Raw genomic sequence first — 23149 nt, 5'->3', positions numbered from 1 at the left:
AAGTAGGAAAATTTACCAAGCAAATGGAAAGCAAAAAAAAAGCAAAGGTTGCAATCCTAGTCTCTAATAAAGCAGACTTTAAATGAACAAAGACCAAAAAAGACAAAAAGGGCATTACATAATGGTAAAGGGATTAATTCAACAAGAAAAGCTAATTATCCTAAATATATATGCACCCAATATAGGAGCACCCAAATTGATAAAACAAGTTCTTAGAGACTTACAAAGAGACTGAGACTCCCAAACAATAATAGTGGGAGACTTTACACTGTAAATATTTGACAGATCAAATATTTACAAACTATAAAATATTTACAAACACCCCACTGTAAATATATGACAGATCAATGAGACAGAAAATTAACAAGGATATTCAGGACTTGAACTCAGCTCTGGATCAAGCGGACCTAACAGACATCTACAGAACTCTCCACCCCAAATCAACAGAATATACATTCTTCTCAGTGCCACATGGTACTTATTCTAAAATCAATCACATGCTTGGAAGTAAAACACTCCTTAGCAAATGCAAAAGAACTGAAATCATAACAAACAGTTTCTCAGACCACAGTGCAATCAAATTAGAACTCAGGATTAAGAAACTTACTCAAAGCCAGGTGCGGTGGCTCATGCCTATAATTCCAGCACTTTGGGAGCGCGAGGCAGGTGGATCACGAGGTCAGGAGTTCAAGACCAGCCTGGCCAAGATGGTGAAAACCCGTCTCTACTAAAAATACAAAAATTAGCTGGGCACAGTGGTGCATGCCTGTAATCCCAGCTACTTGGGAGGCTGAGGCAGGAGAATTGCTTGAACCTAGGGGCAGAGGTTGCAGTGAGCCGAGATTGTGCCACTGCCCTCCAGCCTGGGCAACAGAGTGAGACTCTATCTCAAAAAAAAAAAAAAAAAGAAAAGAAAAGAAAGAAAAGATAAAAAAGAAACTCACTCAAATCACACAACTACATGGAAATTGAACATGCTCCTGAATGACAATGACTCCTGGGTAAATAATGAAATTAAGACAGAAATAAAAAAGTTCTTTGACATCAATGAAAACAAAAAGACAGTGTACCAGAATCTCTGGGACACAGCTAAAGCAGTGATAAGAGGGAAATTTATAGCACTAATTGCCCACATAAGAAAGCTAGAAAGATCTCAAATCGACACCCTAACATCACAATTAAAAGAGCTAGAGAAGCAAAAGCAAACAAATCCAAAATCTAGCAGAAGACAAGAAATAACTAAGAGCAGAATGAAGGAGATATAGACATGAAAAAACCCTTCAAAAAAATCCATGAATCCAGGAGCTTTTTTTTTTTTTTAATTAACAAAATAAATAGACCGCTAGCTAGACTAATAAAGTAGAAAACAGAGAAGAATCAAATGGATACAATAAAAAATTATAAAAGGGTTATTTTCATCACTGACCCCACAGAAATACAAACTACCATCAGAGAATACCATAAACACCTCCATGCAAATAAACTAGAAAATCTAGAAGAAATGGATAAATTCCTGGACACATACACCTCCCAAGACTAAACGAGGAAGAAGTCGAATCCCCGAATAGACTAATAACAAGTTCTGAAATTGAGGCAGTAATTAATAGCCTACCAAAAAAAAAAAAAAAAAAAAAAAGGCCCAGGACCAGAGGGATTCATAGCTGAATTCTACTAGAAATACAAAGAAGAGCTCATACTATTCCTTCTGAAACTGTTTCAAACAACTGAAAAGGAGGTACTCCTCCCTAACTCATTTTATGAGGCCACCATCATCCTGATACCAAAACCTAGCAGAGACACAACAAAAAAAGGAAACTTCAGGCCACTATTCCTGTTGAACTACAATGCGAAATTGTCAATAAAATACTGGCAAACTGAATCCAGCAGCACATCAAAAAGCTTATCCACCACGATCAAGTTTGCTTCATCCCTGCAGTGCAAGGCTGGTTCAACATACGCAAATCAATAAACATAATCCATCACATAAACAGAACCAATGAAAAAAACCACATGATCATCTCAATAGATGCAGAAAAGGCTTTCAATAAAATTCAACATCCCTTCATGTTAAAAACTTTCAAAAAACTAGGTATTGATGGAACATATCTCAAAATAATAAGAGCTATTTATGACAAACTCACGGCCAATATCATACTGAATGGGCAAAAGCTGGAAGCATTCCCTTTGAAAACCAGCACAAGACAAGGATGCCCTCTCTCACAATTCCTATTCGACGTATTACTGGAAGTTCTGGCCAGGGCAATCAGGCAAGAGAAAGAAATAAAGGGTATTCAAATAGGAAGACAGGAAGTCAAATTGTCTCTGTTTGCAGATGTCATGATTCTATATTTAGAAAACCCCATCATCTCAGGCCAAAGACTCCTGAAGCTGATAAGCAACTTTAGCAAAGCCTCCAAATACAAATTTGATGTGCAAAAATCACAAGCATTCCTATACACCAACAATAGACAAGCAGAGAGCCAAATCATTAATAAACTCCCATTCACAATTGCTACAAAGAAAATAAAATACCTAGGAATACAGCTAACAAGGGATGTGAAGGACCTCTTTCAGGAGAACTACAACCACCGCTCAAGGAAATAAGAGAGGATAGAAACAAATGGAAAAACATTCCATGCTCATGGATAGGAAGAATCAGTATCATGAAAATGGCCATACTACCCAAAGTAATTTATAGATTCAATGCTATTCCCATCAATCTACCATTGACATTCTTCACAAAATTAGAGAAAACTATTTTAAATTTTACATGAAACCAAAAAAGAGCCCATATAGCCCAGACAATCCTAAGCGAAAAGAACAAAGCTGGAGGCATCCCACTACCTAACTTTAAACTATACTACAAGGCTACAGTAACCAAAACAGCATGGTACTGGTACCAAAACAGACATATTGACCAATGGAACAGAATAGAGACCTCAGAAATAACACCACACATCTACAACCATCTGATCTTTGACAAACCAGACAAAAACAAGCAATGGGGAAAGGATTCCCCTTTAATAAAGAATTCCTTTAATAAAAGGATTCCCTATTTAATAAATGGTGCTGGGAAAACTAGCTAGCCATATGCAGAAAACTGAAACTGGACCCTTTCCTTACAGTGTATACAAACATTAACTCAAGATGGATTAAAGACTTAAATGTAAAACCCAAAACCATAAAAACCCTAGAAGAAAACCTAGGCAATAACATTCAGGGCATGGGCAAAGATTTCATGACAAAAATGCCAAAAGCAATTGCAACAAAAGCCAAAATTGACAAATGGGATCTAATTAAACTAAAGAGCTTCTATACAGCAAAAGAAACTATCACTGGACTGAACAGGAAACCTACAGAATGGGAGAAAATGTTTGCAATCTACCCATCTGACAAAGGTCTAATATCCAGAATCTACAAAAAAACAAATAAGTTTACAAGAAAAAAAAAATCAAAAAGTGGGCAAAGGATATGAACAGACGCTTCTCAAAAGAAGACATTTACGTGGCCAACAAGCACACGAAAAAAAGCTCAACATCAGTGATCATTAGAGAAATACAAATGAAAACCATAATGAGATACCATCTCATGCCAGTCGGAATGATGACTATTAAAGTCACGAAACAATAAATGCTGGTAAGGCTGTGGAGAAACAGGAGCACTTTTATACTGTTGGTGGGAATGTAAATTAGTTTAACCATTGTGAAAGACAGTGTGGCAATTCCTCAAGGATATTAGAACCAAAAATACCATTTGACCCAGCAATCCCATTTCTGGGTATGTACCTAAAGGAATATAAATCATTCTACTATAAAGACACCTGTACATGTACGTTTACTGCAGCACTATTTACAATAGTAAAGGTATGTAACCAACACAAACACCCATCAATGATAGACTGGTTAAAGAAAATGTATATATACACCATGGAATACTGTACAGCCATAAAAGGGAATAAGACCATGTCCTTTGTAGGGACATAGATGAAGCTGGAAGCCATCATACTCAGCAAACTAACACAGGAACCAGAAAATCAAACACCGCATGTTCTCACTCATAAGTGGGAGTTGAACGATGAGAACACATGAACCCAGGGAGGGGAACAACACACATCAGGGCCAACTGGGGGCTGGGGAGCGAGGGGAGAGAGAGCATTAGGACAAACAGCTAATGCACGCAGGGCTTAAAACCTAGATGATGGGTTGATAGGTGCAGCAAACCACCACGGCACATGCAACAAACCTGCACATCCTGCACTTGTATTCCAGAACTTAAAGTAAAATAAGAAAAAAAAAAAAAAGAAAATTATATTGACATGAAAATCTGAAAAAAAAAGAAGACAAGGATTTCAGGACAGTTATGATAGCTATGCTTAAAAATATGCTCATAATTAATGAATAGAAAATCTTAGCACAGAATAGAAATGATAAAAAAACCAAGTGGAAAATACAATTCTTAAATTTGAGAAATAAACAAACCTCAATGGGTTAGCAGCAGATCAGAGATGACATAAAAATAGTGAACTTGAGGACAGATCATTAGAAATTACCCAATCTGAAAAAAAGGAAGAAGAAATATTAGAAAATAATGAACAGAGTCATAGTGACCTATGAGATAATATCAAAAGATTCAACAAATGGATAATCAGAGTTGCAGAAATGAGGAGTAAAAGAATGGAACAGAAAACAACTGTTTGAAAAAATAATGTCTGGATGAGAACTTTCACTTTTGGACAAAACAGAGTAACAGGAAACAGACCTACTCTCCCACCTGAAATAACTTTAAAAAAAAGATAAAATAGATGAAACAACAGTTTCCAAGATATCGAACATCAGGCAAAGAAGAACAGTGGCCCCTGAGAAATAGAAAACAAACAGCCCAGCTGTCTGCCTGAATTGAGGAGTAGGGATGGGAGTCTGGAGAGGCCAGAGCAGTTGGAGTACACAGGTTAAAGTACTAGAGGGAGGAAGGCTACAAGAATGGAGCTCTGGAGATCTGCAGAGTCAAGTCCGCAGAGGTCCCCTTGAGTCTTCAGCTGATAGTAAACACTATATGCCTGTGAGAAAAATACCCAAAGGAACAATGGGCAAAGAAACACCTGCAAGAAATAAGGAATCAATCCCTAGAGGTCACACAGTCCCAGGAGTATTCGTTCCCTTTAGCATCAGCCAGAGGAAAAAAAATCCCATAGTTTGAAGTGCATAGAGTAGAGTATTTGGAGAGGTTTTGTATCAGTACTGAAACAAAATTGGCCCTACGGCAGACACTGCTGTGGTCCTGTCTAGCAAAACTTCGGAAGCAAGACATCCTGCTGTGTCCAAGTAACTTAACTGAATCCGAGGGGAAAAATGAAGAATATTTATGGGAAATCTGTGCACTTGTACTTAAAAAAAAAAAAGAATATTTATGGCAAACCAAAAATATCTAGCACTCAACATGGTTAAAATTCAGTATTGCATTCAATCAAAAATAACCAGGCATACAAAGAAATAGGAAAATTTAACCAATAATAATAAGGAAAATTAACCAAAACTGTCCCCAAAATGACAAAGACACTATAATTATTATACCAGGACACTAAAATCATTATTATTCCTGTAGTTCATAAGTTAAGGAAGCTAGAGGAAGAGTGGACATGTTGAGACAGAAGAAAATGTTTGAAAAAGAACTAAGTGCCAGGCATGATGGCTCACACCTGTAATCTCAGTGCTTTGGAAGGCCAAGCTAGGAGGCTCACTTGAGGCTAGGAATTCAAGACCAGACTGGGCTACATAGCGAGATCCTGTCTCAACAACAGCAGCAGCAACAAACAAACAAAAGACAGCAACAAAAGGATCCAGATAAAACTTCTATGGATGAAAATTATAATACTTGAGATGAAAAATATGCTAGGTAGGTTTATTAGCAGATTAGATATTACAGAAAGTTAGTGAACTTAAAAGCATAGCAACAGAAGCTTTCCAAAATGAAATGCACGGGGGAAAAACTGAAGAAAATAACCAGAATATAAGTGAGCTACAGGACTTCAAGCAGGTTATTGTACATACAGTTGTATTTCCCAAAAGATGGAGGGAATAGAAAAAATATTTTAAGAAATAGGCCAGGCATGGTGGCTCATGCCCATAATTCCATCACTTTGGGAGGCCAAGGCAGGTGGATCACTTGAGGTCAGGAGTTCAAGACCAGCCTGGCCAACATGGTGAAACCTTGTCTCTTCTAAAAATACAAAAATTAGCCAGGCATGGTGGTGCACATCTGTAATCCTAGCTACTCAGGAGGCTTAGGCACAAGAATCGCTTGAACCCAGGAGGCGGAGGTTGGAGTGAGCTGAGATCATGCCACTGCACTCCAACCTGGGTGACAGAGTGAGACTCACTTGAAAAAAAAAAAAAAAGAAAGAAAGAAAGGCTGAAAAATGTACAGATTTATCAGAAACTATAAACCCACAGATACAAGAAGTTCAACGAACTCTGAGCAGTGGAGAAATTGTAACTTTCATACATTGCTATAAAAATTTAAAAGGGTATCACTGCTGTGGGAAACAGTTCAGCAGTTCCTCAAAAAGTTAAACATAGTTACCATATGACCCAACAATTCTACTCCTAGGTTACATACCCAAGAGAACTGCAATCATATGTTACCTAAAAAGTTATACACAGGCGGGGTGCGGTGGCTCAAGCCTGTAATCCCAGCACTTTGGGAGGCCGAGACGGGTGGATCACGAGGTCAGGAGATCGAGACCATTCTGGCTAATATGGTGAAACCCCATCTCTACTAAAAAATACAAAAAACTAGCCGGGCGAGGTGGCAGGCGCCTGTAGTCCCAGCTACTCCGGAGGCTGAGGCAGGAGAATGGCGTAAACCCGGGAGTCAGAGCTTGCAGTGAGCTGAGATCCGGCCACTGCACCCCAGCCTGGGTAACAGAGCGAGACTCCGTCTCAAAAAAAAAAAAAAAAAAAAAAAAAAGTTATACACAAATGTTCATAGCAGCATTATTCATAATAGCAAAAAACAGAAACAACCCAAATGTCCATCCACTGATGAAGGGATAAACAAAATGTGATACTCAGACAATGGAATATTATTTGGCCATCAAAAGGAATAAAGTACTGCTTATGCTATGACATGGAGGAACCTTGAAAACATTATACTAAGTGAAAGCAGTCACTAAGGACTACATGATTCCATTTGTAAACAAATGTATGATTCCATTTGTATAAAACGTCCAGAGTAGACAAATCTGTTTAGACAGGAAGTAGATCAGTGTTGCCAGCAGCCAGAGAGGGAGGGGAATGGGGAGTGACTGCTAAAAGGTGTGAGGTTTCTTTTTGGGAGTGATTAAATGTTCTGGAATTAGATAGTGGTGACAGTTGCACATATTGGGGAATATACTAAAAAACATTGAAAATAAAAATTCTGAATTTTTAAAAAATAAAAAACACTGAATTGTACACTTTAGTGAATTTTGGCCAGGCGCGTGGCTTATGCCTGTATTCCCAGCACTTGGGGAGGCCGAGGCAGGCAGATCACTAAGTCAGGAGATAGAGACCATCCTGGCTAACACAGTGAAACCCCCTCTTTACCTTTTTTTTGTAAAAATACAAAAACAAAAATTAGCTGGGCTTGGTGGTGGGCTCCTGTCATCCCAGCTACTTGGGAGGCTGAGGCGGGAGAATGACGTGAACCCGGGAAGCGGAGCTTGCAGTGAGCCGAGATCACACCACTGCACTCCAGTCTAGGCGACAGAGCAAGACTCCGTCTCAAAAAAAAAAAAAAAAAAAAAAAAAAAAGTAGTGAATCTTATGGCATATAAACTGTATCTCAATAAGAAGAGTCCAACAATAAGAATACAAACCACCCAACCTAAAATTGCCAATTTTAAAGTGAGCAAAAGATTTGAACAAACACTTCGCCTAAGAAGAAGACAGATAAATGGCAAGTAAGACTTGAAAAGATGCTCATCATTAAGGAAATGCAAATTAAAACCACAATGAGATGTCACTATACATCTTTTTAAAATGTTTTGAGTTTAAAAGGCCATACAATAAATAAGTAAATAAAACTATTCCAAATGTTGGCTAGATTATGAAACAACTGGAACTCTCACATACTACTAGTGGTTATGCAAAATAATTCAATGACTTTGGAAACTAGTTTGGCAGCTTCATAAAAAGTTAAAATTCATTTACCATATGACCCAGTCATTCCACAACTAAATATCTACCCAAGAGAAGTGAAAGCATATGTCCATCAAAGACACACACATGACTGTTCATAACAGCTTTATTTGTAATAGCCCCAAACTGGAAACAACCCAAATGTCCATAAACAGGATGAACAAATTGGGATATATCCATATAAGGGAATAGCATTCAACCAAAAAAGGAATGAAATATTGATACATACAACATGGGTGAGGGGCAAAATAATTGTGATGAGTGAAAGAAACCAAACAGAAGGAAAAGAAATATATACTGGAAGATTCCATTTGTATAAAATTTTTTAAATGCAAACTAAACTACAGTGACAGAAAGCAAAGCAGGCTGGGCACAGTGGCTCACACCTATAATCTCAGCACTTTGGGAGGCCGCGGAGGGCAGATCACTTGAGGTCAGGAGTTTGAGACCAGCCTGGCCGACATGGTGAAACCCCATCTCTACTAAAAATCCAAAAAAATTAGCCAAGTGTGGTGGCACAGGGCTGCAATCCTAGCTACTCGGGAGGCTGAGGTAGGAGGATCGTTTGAACCTGGGAGGTGGAGGTTGCACTGAGCCAAGATCACGCCAGTGTATTCCTGGCTGAGTGACAGAGCAAAAGAAAGAAAAGAAAAGGAAAAAGGAAAGGAAAGAGAGAAAAAGAAAGAAAGAGAGAAAGAGAAAAAGAAAAAAAGAAAAGCAGTGGTTGGTGGGTAGATGTGAGAGAGGGAGGAATTACAACAGAATAGTCAGGAAGCTTTGGGAGTACTGAATATGTTCACCATCTTGATTGTGGTGATGTTTTTGTGTGTATACATGTCAAAACTTACCAAATTTGTATACTTTATTTGAGACAGGGTCTTATTCTGTCACCCAGGTGGGGATGCAGTGGCACAATCACAGCTGACTGCAGCCTCAAACTCCTGGGGTCAAGCACTCCTCCTGCCTCAGCCTCTCAAGCAGCTGGGACTATAGGTGTATGCTACCACACCTGGCTATTATTGTTTGTTCGTTTGTGGAGACAGGGTCTCAGCATATTGCTTTGCCTGGTCCAGGACTTCTGGGCTCAAGCGATCCTCCCACCCCAGCCTCTCAACGTGCTGGGATTACAGGCATGAGCCACAGTACCCAGACAGCACACAGTTTACTGTATATCAATTATATCTTACTAAAGCTGTTTAGAAAAAAGAAACTACAATCTAAAAACAATATAACTCGCTGGGCGCAAGGGCTCACAGCTATAATCCCAGCATTTTAGAACACCAAGGTAGGTGGATTGCTTGAGCTCAGGAGTTGGAGATCAGTCTAGGCAACACAGTGAGAACCCATCTCTACAGGAAATATAAAAATTAGCCAGACATGGTGGTGTGCGACTATAGTTCCAGCTACTAGGAAGTGGAAGGATGGCTTGATTCCAGGAGGCGGGGATTGCAGTGAGTCATGATCGTGCCATTGCACTCCAGCTTAGGCAACATAGCAAGACCCTACCTCAAATATAAATAAATAAATACATACATTATCATACCAAAATTTGGGTGATGCAGTTAAGGCAGTACCTCAAGAGAAACTTACAGCTATGCTACATTTAAAAAGGTATATAATCAATGACCTATGATTCCACCTTAACATGTTAGGAAAAAAACAGCAAAGTGAATATACAAAGTTAGTAAAGTGAAGGGAATGATAAACAGAATGAAATAAAAACAAACAATAGAAAAAACAATATATTTAGCACAAGCCACTTCCCACTGCAACGACCGAAGTAAGAAAACCTCCGAATCCCACACTATTTGTTATATACCTCCATAAAACATAGGGGCTTGGGCTCCAACCATTCTTCTGAGCTCTTGAGCTTGGGAAGTGCGCCAGTTACCAGATCATCACTGTCTACATTTTTCATTGTGGTCACAAATAAATAGTGCCCCTAGAAAAACTAAAAATCATCTTATTTAGTATTGAAAATTTCACAGTCATCTGATTTTCTCTTCTGTTTAATACCACCTGTGTCCTTGCACACACGCAAAATGGATTTTGAACACGAACCATCCAGTTTCCCTAACAAAAGGCCTTCACTACAGACTCCAGATGACGGCTTCAGAGCCAGCCTCCTTTGTAAGCAGGCAACATGCTCTTTGAAAGAAACCCCCGTCCCTTGGAATGAATTCCCACGGCCCCCTCCAAGGTGGCCCATTCCAGCCAGTGTTGCAGCTTCAGCCTGGCCTCTGGGAGTCCCATTTGCAGCACTTTTCTGACTTTGGTGGCCTCGAGTGGGGAGAACTGCAACTTTCCAGCCAGAGAAACACAGGCTGAGCTACTTAGAGAAGGCAGGGAGGGGCTTTTGGTCATACTGTGCAAGTCTTCGAGCTCTGCACGGCCCGAAGTCCTCCCCGAGGCCCGGGTGAGACGGGGATGTCGTCAGCGTCCGCACCCGCTCTCGCCCACCGAGCCCACTCCCGGCCCTTCCTCCCACCCGCTAGGCCTGGCACCTGCGGCCTCCACGCCAGACCCTGGGTCGCGGGCCTCCCGCGCAGGCGCGTTGTGCGCGGGGACCGCCCGGCCTGGCAGGGAGGTCGCCCGCCGCAACAGGCACCTCTCTGCCCTCCCAAGGCCAGCAAGTCCGCGGCCGTCCTGCTCCACACTCGGGCCCGGCCCGACGGCCCCGGAGTCGTCCGGCTGCGGCTGAAAGGGAGCCCGCCCGCGTGTGCGGAACGCGCGAATGTTGGCGCCCACTGTCTCCCGGACGCAGCGCCGCGCAGACCGTCCGCCCCCTCCGCCGCGGGTTCCACAGCGAGTCCGCGCGGGAGGCGTCAGGGCGGCGGAGGACTGCTTCAGGCCCAAAGGGGATTGGGCGGCGGCTCTAGCTGGCGGGTCTTGGTTTGCGGAAGGGGCTGGAGTCCTAGCTTCTGGGTGACCGGCGCGAGGCCCGGCCAATCCCGCCGCCGCCACCCACCCGCAACCGCGTCGGTTGACGGGCGGGTCCTTGGTCGCCGGCCCCTTGCGGAGCACCAGAGAGCGGGGTGGCGTCCGCTCCCTCAAGTCCTCGGTACCGGGGAATTCACCGCTCACCACCCCCTGCCCCGCCTTCGGTCCTGCTCGGGGACCAAACCACTGGAAGGCAGTGGCGGGAAAGGGGCGCCTGTGCCGGAGGTCCTGATGAGGGGCTCCAAGGCTTGGGGACTTGTGCGGGAAATGTGGGTTTAAGTGCCTTCAAGGTGTTTTTAGTCCGTTGGGATGTTGATCAGCTTTCGTAGCGGGCGCTGTTGCAGGTCACCGGGAAAGGAATGTGTAGGTTTATGGCCACGCATATCTCTTTTAGTCGTGTTTAACTTAGCGGAGTAGCGCTCCATCCTGGGTTTTGTTTTTTGTTGTTTTTGTTGTTGCTTTACAGGGTTTTTCTCAGTGTACAATGTTTGTTTTTAAATCCCAGATGATCCTGATGTAAACCATTGACATAGCCAGAAAATCATGAGGCTGTGATTTTCCAAACTCAGCTTCATAACCTACTCTGTGTGAGCTGTGATTTTTCTATGATTCTGTTTTTCTCTTTGGGTATTGGTGGGCCCTGAATGATGGACCACCGTTTTCACTCTGTGTCTTTTCAAAGTACACTTGCTGATCTTAGAACTGCCTGAAGTGTCCTAAGGACATTTGTATTAACATGCCTTTTAAAAGCTAGCCAGAGTCGATGGCTTCAACTGCACTTTCCCTTTCAGAGTTGAGGGAACATGAGCCATTTGCAGAGCTTATTGTTAGACACCCTCTTGGGAACCAAGCATGTGGACAGTGCAGCCCTCATCAAAATCCAGGAGCGGAGCCTGTGTGTAGCATCACCAGGTTTTAATGTAAGAAAAAACAAGTTTGGACATAAGACTTAGTTTACTTATTATTTCTATTCTTCCAAACATGAAGCAGACATGACTTTTTTTTTTTTTTTTGAGATGGAATTTCACTCTTGTTGCTTAGTCTGGAATGCAGTGGCGCGATCTCAGCTCACTGCAACCTCCGCCTCTCAAGCGATTCTTGTGCCTCAGCCTCCCGAGTAGTTGGGATTACAGGAGTGCACCACTAGGCCCGGCTAATTTTTGTATTTTTAGTAGAGATGGTGTTTTACCATGTTGATCAGGCTAGTCTCGAGCTCCTGACCTCAGGTGATCCACCTGCCTCGGCCTCCTAAAGTGCTGGGATTACAGGCATGAGCCAGCGTGCCCAGCCCAGATATGACTTTTAAATGAACTTTTTCTGTGAAGAGCTACATAAAAATTTTAGGTTTCTAGGCTTAGTCTTTTTACTGTTGATATAAAGGAATACCTGAAGCTGGGTAATTTATAAAGAAAATAGGTTTATTTGGCTCACAGGTCTACTGCCTGGAAGATTAGTCATCTATGAAAGCCTCGGGCTGCTTCCACTCATGGCAGAGGTGAAGGGGAGCCAGCATGTGCAGAGATCACAGTGGGGGAGAGGAAGCAAGAGAGAGCAAGTGGAGAGGTGCCAGGCTCTTTCTAACAGCCAGCCCTCCTGGAGCAAATACAGTGAAAATTCACTGACAGCTTCCCCCACCTCGCAGGGAAGGCATCAGTCTATTCATGAGGGATCTGCCCCCATGATCCAAATACCTCCCATTAGGCCCCACCCAAAATGTTGGGGATCAGATTTCAACATGAGATTCAAACTACAGCACAGGGCCATAGAGTCTCTGTCACAACCACTCAACTCTGCAGTTGTAAAGGAAAAACAGCCATACATAGAAGAATGAATGTGACTGTGTTCCCATAAGATTTTATATTTATGGATACTGAAGTTAAAATTTCATATAATTTGTGTCACGAAGTGTTATTCTTTTGATTTTTTTTTCCCAACCATTTAAAAACATGAAAACCATTCTTAGCTTGCAGGCCATAAAAAACAGACAGTGGGCTAAATTTGGCTGGCCACCAGCCATAGTTGGCTGACTCCTGTTCTAACTATGTAACCTCTCCAGGTAATGCCCAGTGATGTCCGAACACTGGTGAATGGATTTGCCAAGAACCCTTTGCAAACCCGAAGAGAAGGATTGTATTTCAAGGAAAAGGATTACAGATGTGTCCGGGCAGATGAATATTCTCTTTATGCCAAAAATGTGAGCACTCAAGATTTGAAGAGAGCTGAGTAAAAGAAAAGAATTTGCCTCCAATTTTCCTTGCCCTGCCTGATCCTCTCTGTAAAACAGATTAAATCCATTAATGTCTTGAGCCACTGTCTTGAGATAGCAGTTTAGTGCCAGGAAGACATATGTGAAAGAAAGTCCTATCAAGAGCCTGGTTTTGAGAAATGTTCATTCCGGAATCTATTAACTGAGCCTTGCCTGAACTCTTTCCAATACAGTCCAGCCTTCATACTCTACATCCTCCTTCAAAAAAAAGATAATCATTTATGCGCTTAAAACATCTCTCAGTGGCCAGGCACGGTGGCTCATGACTGTAATCCCAGCACTTTGGGAGGCTGAGGTGGGTGGATCGCCTGAGGTCAGGAGTTCAAGACCAGCCTAGCTAACATGGTGAAACCCTGTTTGTACTAAAAATAAAATTAGCCAGGTGTGGTGGTGCACACTTGTAATCCCAGCTACTCAGGAGGCCAAGGCAGGAGAACTGCTTGAACCCAGAAGGCAGAGGTTGCAGTGAGCTGAGATCATGCCATTGCACTCCAGCTTGGGCAACAAGAGTGAAACTCCATCTCAAAAAAAAAAAAAAAAAAAAAAATTCAGCTCTATGTTGCTTGTAAGGAATGAAGGAGATGAAAATCATTCATTGGATGCCCTATATTATGGGTTAAGCATGCTGCTTCATCCACATTATAAACTAAATAATCTATAATCTCATTTTACAGATGAGGACACTGCTTATTCATGCAGCAGAAAATGGAGGCACTAGAATTCAAGCCCAGGGCTATCCAATTCCAAAATGTACGACCTTTCCATTACATCAGTTTTTCTTTTTGTTTGTTTGATTTTGTTTTTGTTTTTTGAGATGAGTTTCACTTTTGTCACCCAAGGTGGAGTGCAATGGCATGGTCTCGGCTCACTGCAACCTCCACCTCCTGGGTTCAAGAGATTCTCCTGCCTCAGCTTCCTGAGTAGCTGGGATTACAGGCGCCTGCCACCATGCCTGGTTAATTTTTGTACTTTTAGTAGAGACGGGGTTTCATGATGTTGGCCAGGCTGGTCTCAAACTTCTGACCTCAGGTGATCTTACTGCCTTGGCCTCCCAAAGTGCTGGGATTACAGGCGGGAGCCACCGCACCCAGCCTACATCAGTTGTTCTAATTGGGATGGGGTATGTGATAATCAATTGCAGAACTTTTCAGAATCCATCTACCATTATTATAACAGTCTGAAACTTTTTGAGGAAAGGCAACAAAATTGGTGGAAAAGAGTGGACAGTCCAAAAGCAGACATATAAACATATGGAATACGGAAATCAGGAAATAGTGAAAAACGTAGCTGGAGCATGACTACTGGTCCTGTAATTAGAACCAAGAGCAGAATATTCTCTTTTATTCTTTATCCAGGAGAACGCTGGTGTGGTTGTCGTGAAGACCCATCTGTATCTTCTGGTGGCAACTTATACTGAGGGCATGTATCCTAGTGTCTGTGTGGAAGCCACAGAGAGCCTGGGTAAGTTGGCCTCCTAGTTCCTGTCTTCATTCCCTGTGTTAGTTGGGTCTTCTGACTACAAGTCACAGAGATCCAACTCAAACCAGCTAGGGCAGAAAGGAGGAATTTATTGGAAGGATGCTGAGGTTATTTACATAGCCACTGGAAGGACAGGGTGCAGCTGAGCCATGGGGAAGGTAGATTCAAGGACTGGAACACTGCTAGGATTCTGTCTTGACTTCTAAATGAGTCAGCTTTGTTCTGTCTCATAGCAAACCGTTTCCTTTCCTGGCTGATATCGTGGCCAAGCCTCCCATAATACCCCTTAATTTATCTTAGGACCCTGATTTGGCAAGTTTCAGGTCATATGGTTTACCCCTGCATTGGTCAGCTATGTAGGTGGGGCAGGATAGGGGAGGAGGGATACAGCAGGGTAAAAAGACAGAGATGTGGCTGCTGGGAGTCGACCCTATGTAAAGAGACATTTTACAGGAAAAGGAATTACTGTGAGTCAGGCAGCCACTTTGTTGGTGTATAGTGTATTCCCCCTCTGTGTCTATACATTTTTGAATAAAGATCTCATAGAGAACTAGCTTGGGTATTATATCGGTGAGAGTTGAGCTTAATAAATGGTAAATTGTGTTTGTTTTTAGATTTTTTTAATCTAAATTTAAAATTTAAAAAGTTTACTGGAGTTGTGTAAACACTCCTTTGAAATAGAAGCCTCTAGTAACAAAAGCAGCCATTCATTCATTCTTTCAACAAATATTCAGAGGTGTTTACCATGTGCCCTGCACTATCCTAGATAAATTAGGGAAGCAGAGCTGGTTAAGATATAGCCTCTGCCTTCCTTGCCTCTGTACATGCTGTCCTATCTGCCTAAAATATTTTCCAGTTTCCTTCCTGTCCCTCACATCTATTCGGCAAATTCCTAATCATCGTTAAAGACCCCAAGTCAGATCTTGGGCTTCTATCCACTTGTGTATGTATTTTATGCATACCTTAATGATTATCCCCATTACAGTTCTTTGTTTTTCTAGATTGTGAACCTCTGGAAGGCAAGAATCTTGTCTTAACCATTCTCCTTCTCCATTACCTAACACGGTATCTAATGTTGGGTAGGCAATTGGTACATGTTTGATGAACAAATAAATGAATTACTTTGGCCTAGCAGAGTCAGGGAAGGCTCCAGAGAGCTGAATCTTAAAGGGCCAGTTGAGAAATTAAGCACCATCACAGAAACTATCTACCTACATACACACATGCCTTATTTTATCGCATTTTGCACTATTGGACCCTTCAGATATGCCTCATTTTATCACATTTTGCATTATTGGACCTTTCCTGAACAGATGTCAGGATTTGAAGGAGGCTCCATTTCAGAATTGTAGCGCAGGAGCAGACAGCAGAACAGAGACATAGAGAGAAAGGTTAATTATCTAATTAAAATAACCAAAATATCAGATTAGAAAGATGGGCAATTTGGCTGTCAGGAAGCCAGGCTCTTAACCTGTCAGCTAGGGCTCAGGGCTGATTCCCCAGAGGAGACCAGAAAAATTGCCTGACTACTGTAATGTAGATTATGTGGCTGGCATTAAAGGTTAGTATTCTTGCTTAGGGCCCCAAAAACTCCACAGACTCCAAAGAATGTGCCCTGGTTAGAAGTGCACTGCTGGCATCATGCCATTAATATCCCACTGCTCTGGGAAGGGACAGCTATCTTGGAAATGGTTGAATGATCAGGAGGGATGGACAAGGCTGATATCCACTCAGGAGTCAGTTGTCTTATGACTGTCTTTTATTTCCTTCACTCCTTTTTTAAAAAATTACATTTTTCTCTATCTAAAAAATTATACGTGATCACTGTAGAAAATTTGGGAAGTAAAGAATTACAGGTCGAATGGGGTGGCTCACACCTATAATCTCAGCACTTTGGGAGGCCAAGTCAGGCAGATCACTTGAGGTCAGGAGTTCAAGACCAGCCTGGCCAACATGGCAAAACCCTGTCTTTACTAAAAATACAAAAATTAGCCAAGTGTGGTGGTGGGCACCTGTAATTCCAGCTGCTCGGGAGGCTGAGGCAGGAGAATCGCCTGAACCCAGGAGGTGGAGGTTGCAGTGAGCCAAAATAGCACCATTGCACTCCAGCCTGGACATCACAGTGAGACCGTGTCTCAAAAAAAAAAAAAAAAAAAAAAAAAGAATTATGACCATTTAAAATTGTATTATGAAGGATTCTAGGAGCATGACTATTAATTAAAGAAAATCTTTAAACAATAATTAGGAAAAGGATGCTATGGGACTTCTGTCACACAAATTAATCAGGTTTGTGCCTCCCAAAGTGCTGGGCTTATAAGCCTCCCAAAGTGCTGGGCTTATAGGCATGAGCCACTGCACCCAGCCAGGTCCTCAGTTTAAAAAAAGAATCTTAAGCATGTATTGTGACTTACTCTGCAAGACTCCATCTCAAAAATAATGAAGTGCTACCTGGCATGGTGGAGTGCATCTGTACCCCCTGCTACTCAAGAGGCTGAGGCAGGAGGATTGATTGAGCCCAGGAGTTTGAGTCCAGTGTGGGCAACATAGTGAGACTCCATCATTAAAAAGTAAGTACATCAAGTACTGTAATCAGGTTTTGTTTTGTTTTGTTTTGTTTTGTTTTGTTTTGTTTTTGAGACAGAGTCTCACTCTGTCACTCAGACTGGAGTGCAGTGGTGGGATTTTGGCTCAATGCAACCTCTGCCTCCCGGGTTCAAACAATTCTCTTCCCTCAGCCTCCTAAGTAGCTGGGACTACAGGTACGTGCCACCATGCCCCGCTAATTTTTTGTATTTTTAGTAGAGACGGGGTTTCACCATGTTAGCTAAAATGGTCTCGATCTCCTGACCTCGTGATCTGCCCACCTTGGCCTCCCAAAGTGCTGGGATTACAGATGTGAGCCACTGCACCCGGCTGTAATCAGTTTTAAGTCTAGGTCATAGAATACATATAGCAGAGGAGGGCAGCAGTTTCTTTTATTCTCTTGAACCCTCTCTCATCCTATTCCCTTTGCCCAGTCATATGCATTATTCATCCTTTTTTTTTTTTTTTTGCATGGGAACCCAATTCATACTCCAGTACAGCTCAAATACCTCTACTATGGCACTTATTACCATGAAATAGAATTGATGTTTGTATGTGCCTGTATCCCCTACTAGACAATGACCTCCATGAGGGCAGGAACTGTGTTTCAACTATCCAGTCACCCTTATATCTCCAGTACCTAGCACAGTGCCTAGCACATGGCAGTCACCTCGCAATGTTTGTGGAATAATAAATGGATGAATGAATCATTTGTAGTGATAATTTTCAGCTCATAAATAATAACCATGCTGTGTTTGCTTTCAGGAGACTACCTAAGAAAAAAAGGAAGTTAAGTCATCAGAGGCCCATGAAAGACACTTTTATTGTTTTAGAAGAAAATTGGGGAGCCTAAAGAAAAAATATTTTATGGCTGAAAAAACACTAGATAGAAGCCACTAAAAAAGAAGAATGAATTAAGGGAGCAATTTTTATTACTTCAAGAGATCCTCTTCTTTCATTGGAATTACTTGATCAACTGTTTTTTTTTTAATGAGTGTTGGTCATTGGCATGGAATGTGAGAGCACTGATCATTTCACAGAGCATATCTATTGGGAGTCTCCTTTCTGCGAGGCTCTTATACTCCTACACACCTTGCTAAGTATGCCAAGAATGCAAGGCTCTCACCACTCTTTATCCAGGACATTTCTCAGGGTTAGGTTGCAGCAAGCAACCTTGAAACACGAAGGGATGTCTCCCATCAGGACAAAGAGCAAGCTTGCTTACTGTTTGCTATAAAAGCAGTGGAGTCCCTGAGCTCAGTGTCCCCCTCCTGAAATACAACTCCCTGCATGTGTGACATCTATCTGGCTCACATCACCCCTGTGAGACTTGGGAGAAGGGATTTCAAAGGCCATTCAGCAATGGACCACTAGTCAAGGTATTCAATGGACATTTCACGCTCCCATTTGCAGGTATCTGCTATCATTTTGACCATTGGAAAGGCCTTCTCAAAAATCAACTCAAAAAGATTTCTGACTCTAACCCTAACTCTTACTGCACACCTTAGTAAGGCAGTATGGTCACTAAATGCACCCTTCCCCAGAAAGAGTTCATCTCCTCTTGGTCTCCCAGGTGATAATCTGGACCATAAGGGTGGAGAGCTATAGAACCTATTTTGAAAATCCAAGATTCTACACTGACAATTGCTAAACACGATGCATCTTTTTTCCCTAACAGCATCCTCAGGCCAGCCTGGTTAGTATACCCTTCAGATGTCCCTGGGGAGAGAACACCTTCGACTACTTGCCAAAAGACAGCCTAGGGAATTCAAATTTAATTCTGGTTCAGTTAGACTGGACTAACATGGTCCTATATCATGATGATAATGACTACTTAGTTTAGTACACTGTTCTCTAGATCCCTCTACAAGGTTCTACACAGGCCAAGATAGGATATAATGGTTCTCTTAATTTTGCAAAAATGCCCCTGTCCCTCTTACATCTGACCCTTCCAGACAAGGTATCTGGATGCAAGTAGGGCACGACTGGAGAAAAAGTGTAGACATGGCTACTGGATGGGACACACCAACTGCATGGCCACAGAGACCCTAGCACCTGGAGAGGGAACACATTCGATCTCAGGAGATGGTGGAACAGGGGGGCCCTTTCATGTTCTTTTTGTCCCCCAGATTCAGCACCTCCTTGTGGCAAACCCTAACTTACTAGCCTTTGTAAATCAAGTAAAATCAAATCTTAGGCCCTTTATAGTTCCTGACATGATCAGGCAGTGAGGTACAGAATTCAAAATTCCAAAGACATGCCATCTAGGGCAGGATGTCTTTTGCTGGTATTTACAACATTATCTCATTTTCAGGTCTGTATAATAGTCTTTCACAGAGCTTACTTCCAACATCATTCCTTTTCTGAGCTTGGATGCCAAGAACCACAGAATTTTTTTTTTTTTTTTTCCTTTGGTAGTCAACCTTGCCACTAGTTCATTCATCCATTTATTAAGTCAGTAGTTTGATTCTTTTGGGGGGTTTTGTTGTTGCTGTTGTCTGAGACAGAGTTTTGCTCTTGTCACCCAGGCTAGAGTGCAATGGTGTGATCTCTGCTCACTGCAACCTCCACCTCCAGGGTAGAAGTGAATCTCCTGCCTCAGACTCCCAAGTAGCTGGGATTACAGGCACCCACTACTACACCTGGCTAATTTTTGTATTTTTAGTAGAGATGGTGTTTTGCCATGCTGGTCAGGCTGACCTTGAACTCATGACCTCAGGTGATCCACCTGCCTCGGCCTCCCAAAGTGGTGGGATTACAGGCATGAGCCACTGCACCCGGCCTGTTTTTGGTTTTTATTTTTGTTTTGAAATAGGGTCTCCCTCCATAACTCAGGCTGGAGTGCAGCGATGTGATCAGTTAACTACAGCCTCAACCTCCTAAGCTCATGCAATGCTTCCACTTCAGCCTCCCGAGTAGCTGGGACTACAGGCACATGCCACCATGTGCAGCTAATTTTTAAATTTTTTGTAAAGATGGGGTCTCACCATGTTGCACAGGCTGGTCTGGAACTCCTGGGCTGAAGCAATCCTTCTGCCTTGGCCTCCCAAAGTGCTGAGATTACAAGAGTGTGACAGTGCATCTGGCCTTTGATTCTTTTTGAACAAGAGGTAACAGTAAAGTTTAAATTAACTTATTTAGCACTCTTTGTAATAAGAATGTTAAATAAGTGTATTTAGATGTATTGTTTACTGTTGTATCTCCATTACCTAGCATATAGTCGGCTTTGTGATACAACAGTAAATAATACACCTACCCTAAGACAGGCTCACAATTTAGTGGGGAAGGCAAGTTGTAAATGAGTCACATGACCACATGATAAATGCTGGAGCGGGTGTAAAACAACTACAGAGCACAGAACCTGGAGTGACTAATGGTGTCTTCAGGAACCTGAAACTAGCATTTGAAGTGCATTTGGAAGAAAAGTGAGTATGGAAGAAAGTAAGGAGCATTCCAGGCTGAAGGAGCAGCAAATGCCAAGGCACAGAGTGATGAAAAGGCCTGTTGTGTGGAAAGAATGGTGAGAGGTTCCATGTGGCTGGAAAGCAGTATATGGGAGACAGTGATCGATGAAAATGGAAAGATGGATAGAGCCAAAATAGAAAAGACTACTCTCCTTGGAGTCACTCAAAAGACATCAAGCAGTGCTGTGGGGTAGACAGTACTTTTAGAAAACTATTAAATTCGGATTACAAAAGTAATATATACTCACTTTGATAACTTGGGAAAATAAATTAGTCATAATTTCACATTAAATGAAAATTTCTAGACCAGGCACGGTGGCTCATGTCCATAATCCCAGCACTTTGGGGGGCTGAGGCGGGCGGATCAGCTGAGGTCAGGAGTTTGAGACCAGCCTGGCCAACATGGCAAAACCCCACCTCTACTAAAAAATACAAAAATGAGCTGGGCATCATAGCGGGCACCTGTAATCCTAGCTACTCAGGAGGCTGAGGCACAAGAATCGCTTGAACCCGGGAGGCAGAGGTTGCAGTGAGCCAAGATCACGCCACAACACTCCATCCTGGGCAACAAGAGCGAAACTCCACCTCAAAAATAAAATAAAATAAAATAAAGCTTCTGGTGATGGTTTTGAGATTTTCTTCAGATCTTTTTTGATGCACGTAATATATACATCTTAACCTTACCTAGATCCTTAATGTATAGAGTTGACATTCCACTATGTTCATTTAGCATGATGCTATGAGACCTTGCATGTCTTTAAATTGCTTCAAAAACATTTTAAATCACTACATATCATATAATTTAAACATAATATTGTTCTTTGTTAGATATTTAGATTATTTCTAGTTTTTCCACTTCATAAATAATATTACAGTTTATAACTTTTACATAATTCTTTGTATCTCTGATTGTTTCCTTAGGTCTGCAAGTAGAATTTCAGGGTCAGAATTTGAGCAACTTTATGGCTCTCTGGAATTTTTGTTTTGTCTCTTACAAGGAAGGACTTTTACACCATAGCTTGTAACATGCAGTTAAGGGGCTTTTTTGGCGGGTGGGAGTTGTATGTAATTCAGCTCTAATTTATCAGTCCCCTCTGCTAGTGGAGGGGGTCTTAGTGTCCCAGTGGGTGAGAATGAGAGGAAATACTGCAGACATTTGAACTAGCTGAGTCAGAGACTGGAGAAGCAGGTTATTCCAGATAGTGCTAAATCATGGTGACGTTGGACAGTCACACCTCTGCAGTCCAGAGATGTACGATATAAAGATACTTATGAGGTTTGCACGACAAGCCAGGAAGCATTTGAGGACTTCTAGCCACAACTCCAAAAGAGGCCAGGGGTGCCAAGGCCCAGAGCTAAACAAAGATTGAGCTATCAATACTGCAGGCTAAAGTTAAGCTGTGTCATCAAAACAGAATGGACAGGAGCAGAGACATGCAAAGAATGGCTCTCACACCTGCAAGACTTGAACATGTGAACATATTGACATGTGTGTAGAAGGAATGTGTAACCACAAAAAAAAAGTGGAAGTGGGGCCAGGTGCAGTGGCTCATGCCTATAATCCCAGCACTTGGGAGGCCAAAGCAGGAGGATTGCCTGAACCCAGGAGTTCGAAATCAGTCTGGGCAATATAGCAAGATCTTGTCTCTACAAAAAATGCAAAAATAGCTGGGCATAGTGGTACACACCTGTAGTCCCAACTACTCAGAAGGCTGAGGCAGAAGGGTTGCTTGAGTCCGAGTTTGAGATTACACTGAGCTATGATCATGCCACTGTAATCTAGCCTGGGTGACACAGCGAGACTCTGTCTCAAAAAAAAAAAAAAAAAAAAAAAAAAAGATCAGCCAGGAAGCTCACATAAGAGTCACTGGAGTAAGTGTTGGTTGGGTCTATTCAAAGTGGGAGGGTCTTTGAGCAAACAATTTAAGTATCCTGGTACTTTCCAACAATAATTCTTTGACCAAGTGTCCCACGATTCAATTTGACACTAGCTAACTGGAGTTAGTGCAGACCCCGCAGGTTAAGGAGCTCAGTTCCCACAAGCCTGTTCCCACTACGGATGCCAAACACAAGTCCCAGGTCCCCAGACTACCCGCACTACCCACACTTCTGTCTGACCTGGCTACAGATTTGCTGGGGAGTCCCATGATTCATGGTAATTTGCTGGAATGACTACAGAACTCATGAAAGGGCTATACTGCACTTACGATGGCAGTTTTCTTATAAAGGATGCAAGTCAG

General features: G+C 42.2%; 2 protein-coding genes across 5 annotated transcripts in view; one reads left to right on the top strand and one right to left on the bottom strand.

Moving 5' to 3' along the window:
- Window positions 1-11047, bottom strand: part of FAM228B (family with sequence similarity 228 member B) — a 50160-nt gene extending 39113 nt beyond the window's left edge. Inside the window, 1 exon segment of the mRNA XM_007971305.3 lies at window positions 9997-11047. Within this exon segment, the coding sequence (XP_007969496.3) occupies window positions 9997-10095 (99 nt within the window). The 5' untranslated portion in view covers window positions 10096-11047.
- A 102-nt stretch (window positions 11048-11149) lies between these two features.
- On the top strand, window positions 11150-21521 carry PFN4 (profilin family member 4). 4 transcript variants are annotated; one of them, XM_073022817.1, is made up of 6 exons: window positions 11150-11238; window positions 11623-11704; window positions 11909-12037; window positions 13174-13311; window positions 14739-14844; window positions 18211-21521. In XM_073022817.1, exons 3-6 carry the CDS (start codon window positions 11921-11923, stop codon window positions 18237-18239), a joined length of 390 nt encoding a protein of 129 aa, XP_072878918.1. In that variant the 5' UTR covers window positions 11150-11238; window positions 11623-11704; window positions 11909-11920; the 3' UTR covers window positions 18240-21521. The 4 variants fall into 4 exon arrangements, with proteins under 4 accessions (XP_072878918.1, XP_072878919.1, XP_007969490.1 ...); XM_073022818.1 differs by lacking the exon at window positions 11623-11704 and having other exon boundaries at window positions 11151-11238; XM_007971299.3 differs by lacking the exon at window positions 11150-11238 and having other exon boundaries at window positions 11320-11704.
- Window positions 21522-23149: the final 1628 nt, after the last annotated feature.

Source organism: Chlorocebus sabaeus, chromosome 14 (assembly GCF_047675955.1).
Source record: "Chlorocebus sabaeus isolate Y175 chromosome 14, mChlSab1.0.hap1, whole genome shotgun sequence".
NCBI lineage: Eukaryota > Metazoa > Chordata > Mammalia > Primates > Cercopithecidae > Chlorocebus > Chlorocebus sabaeus.
Note: the sequence above shows the minus strand (reverse complement) of the source record. Positions and strands in the feature narration are given on the sequence as shown.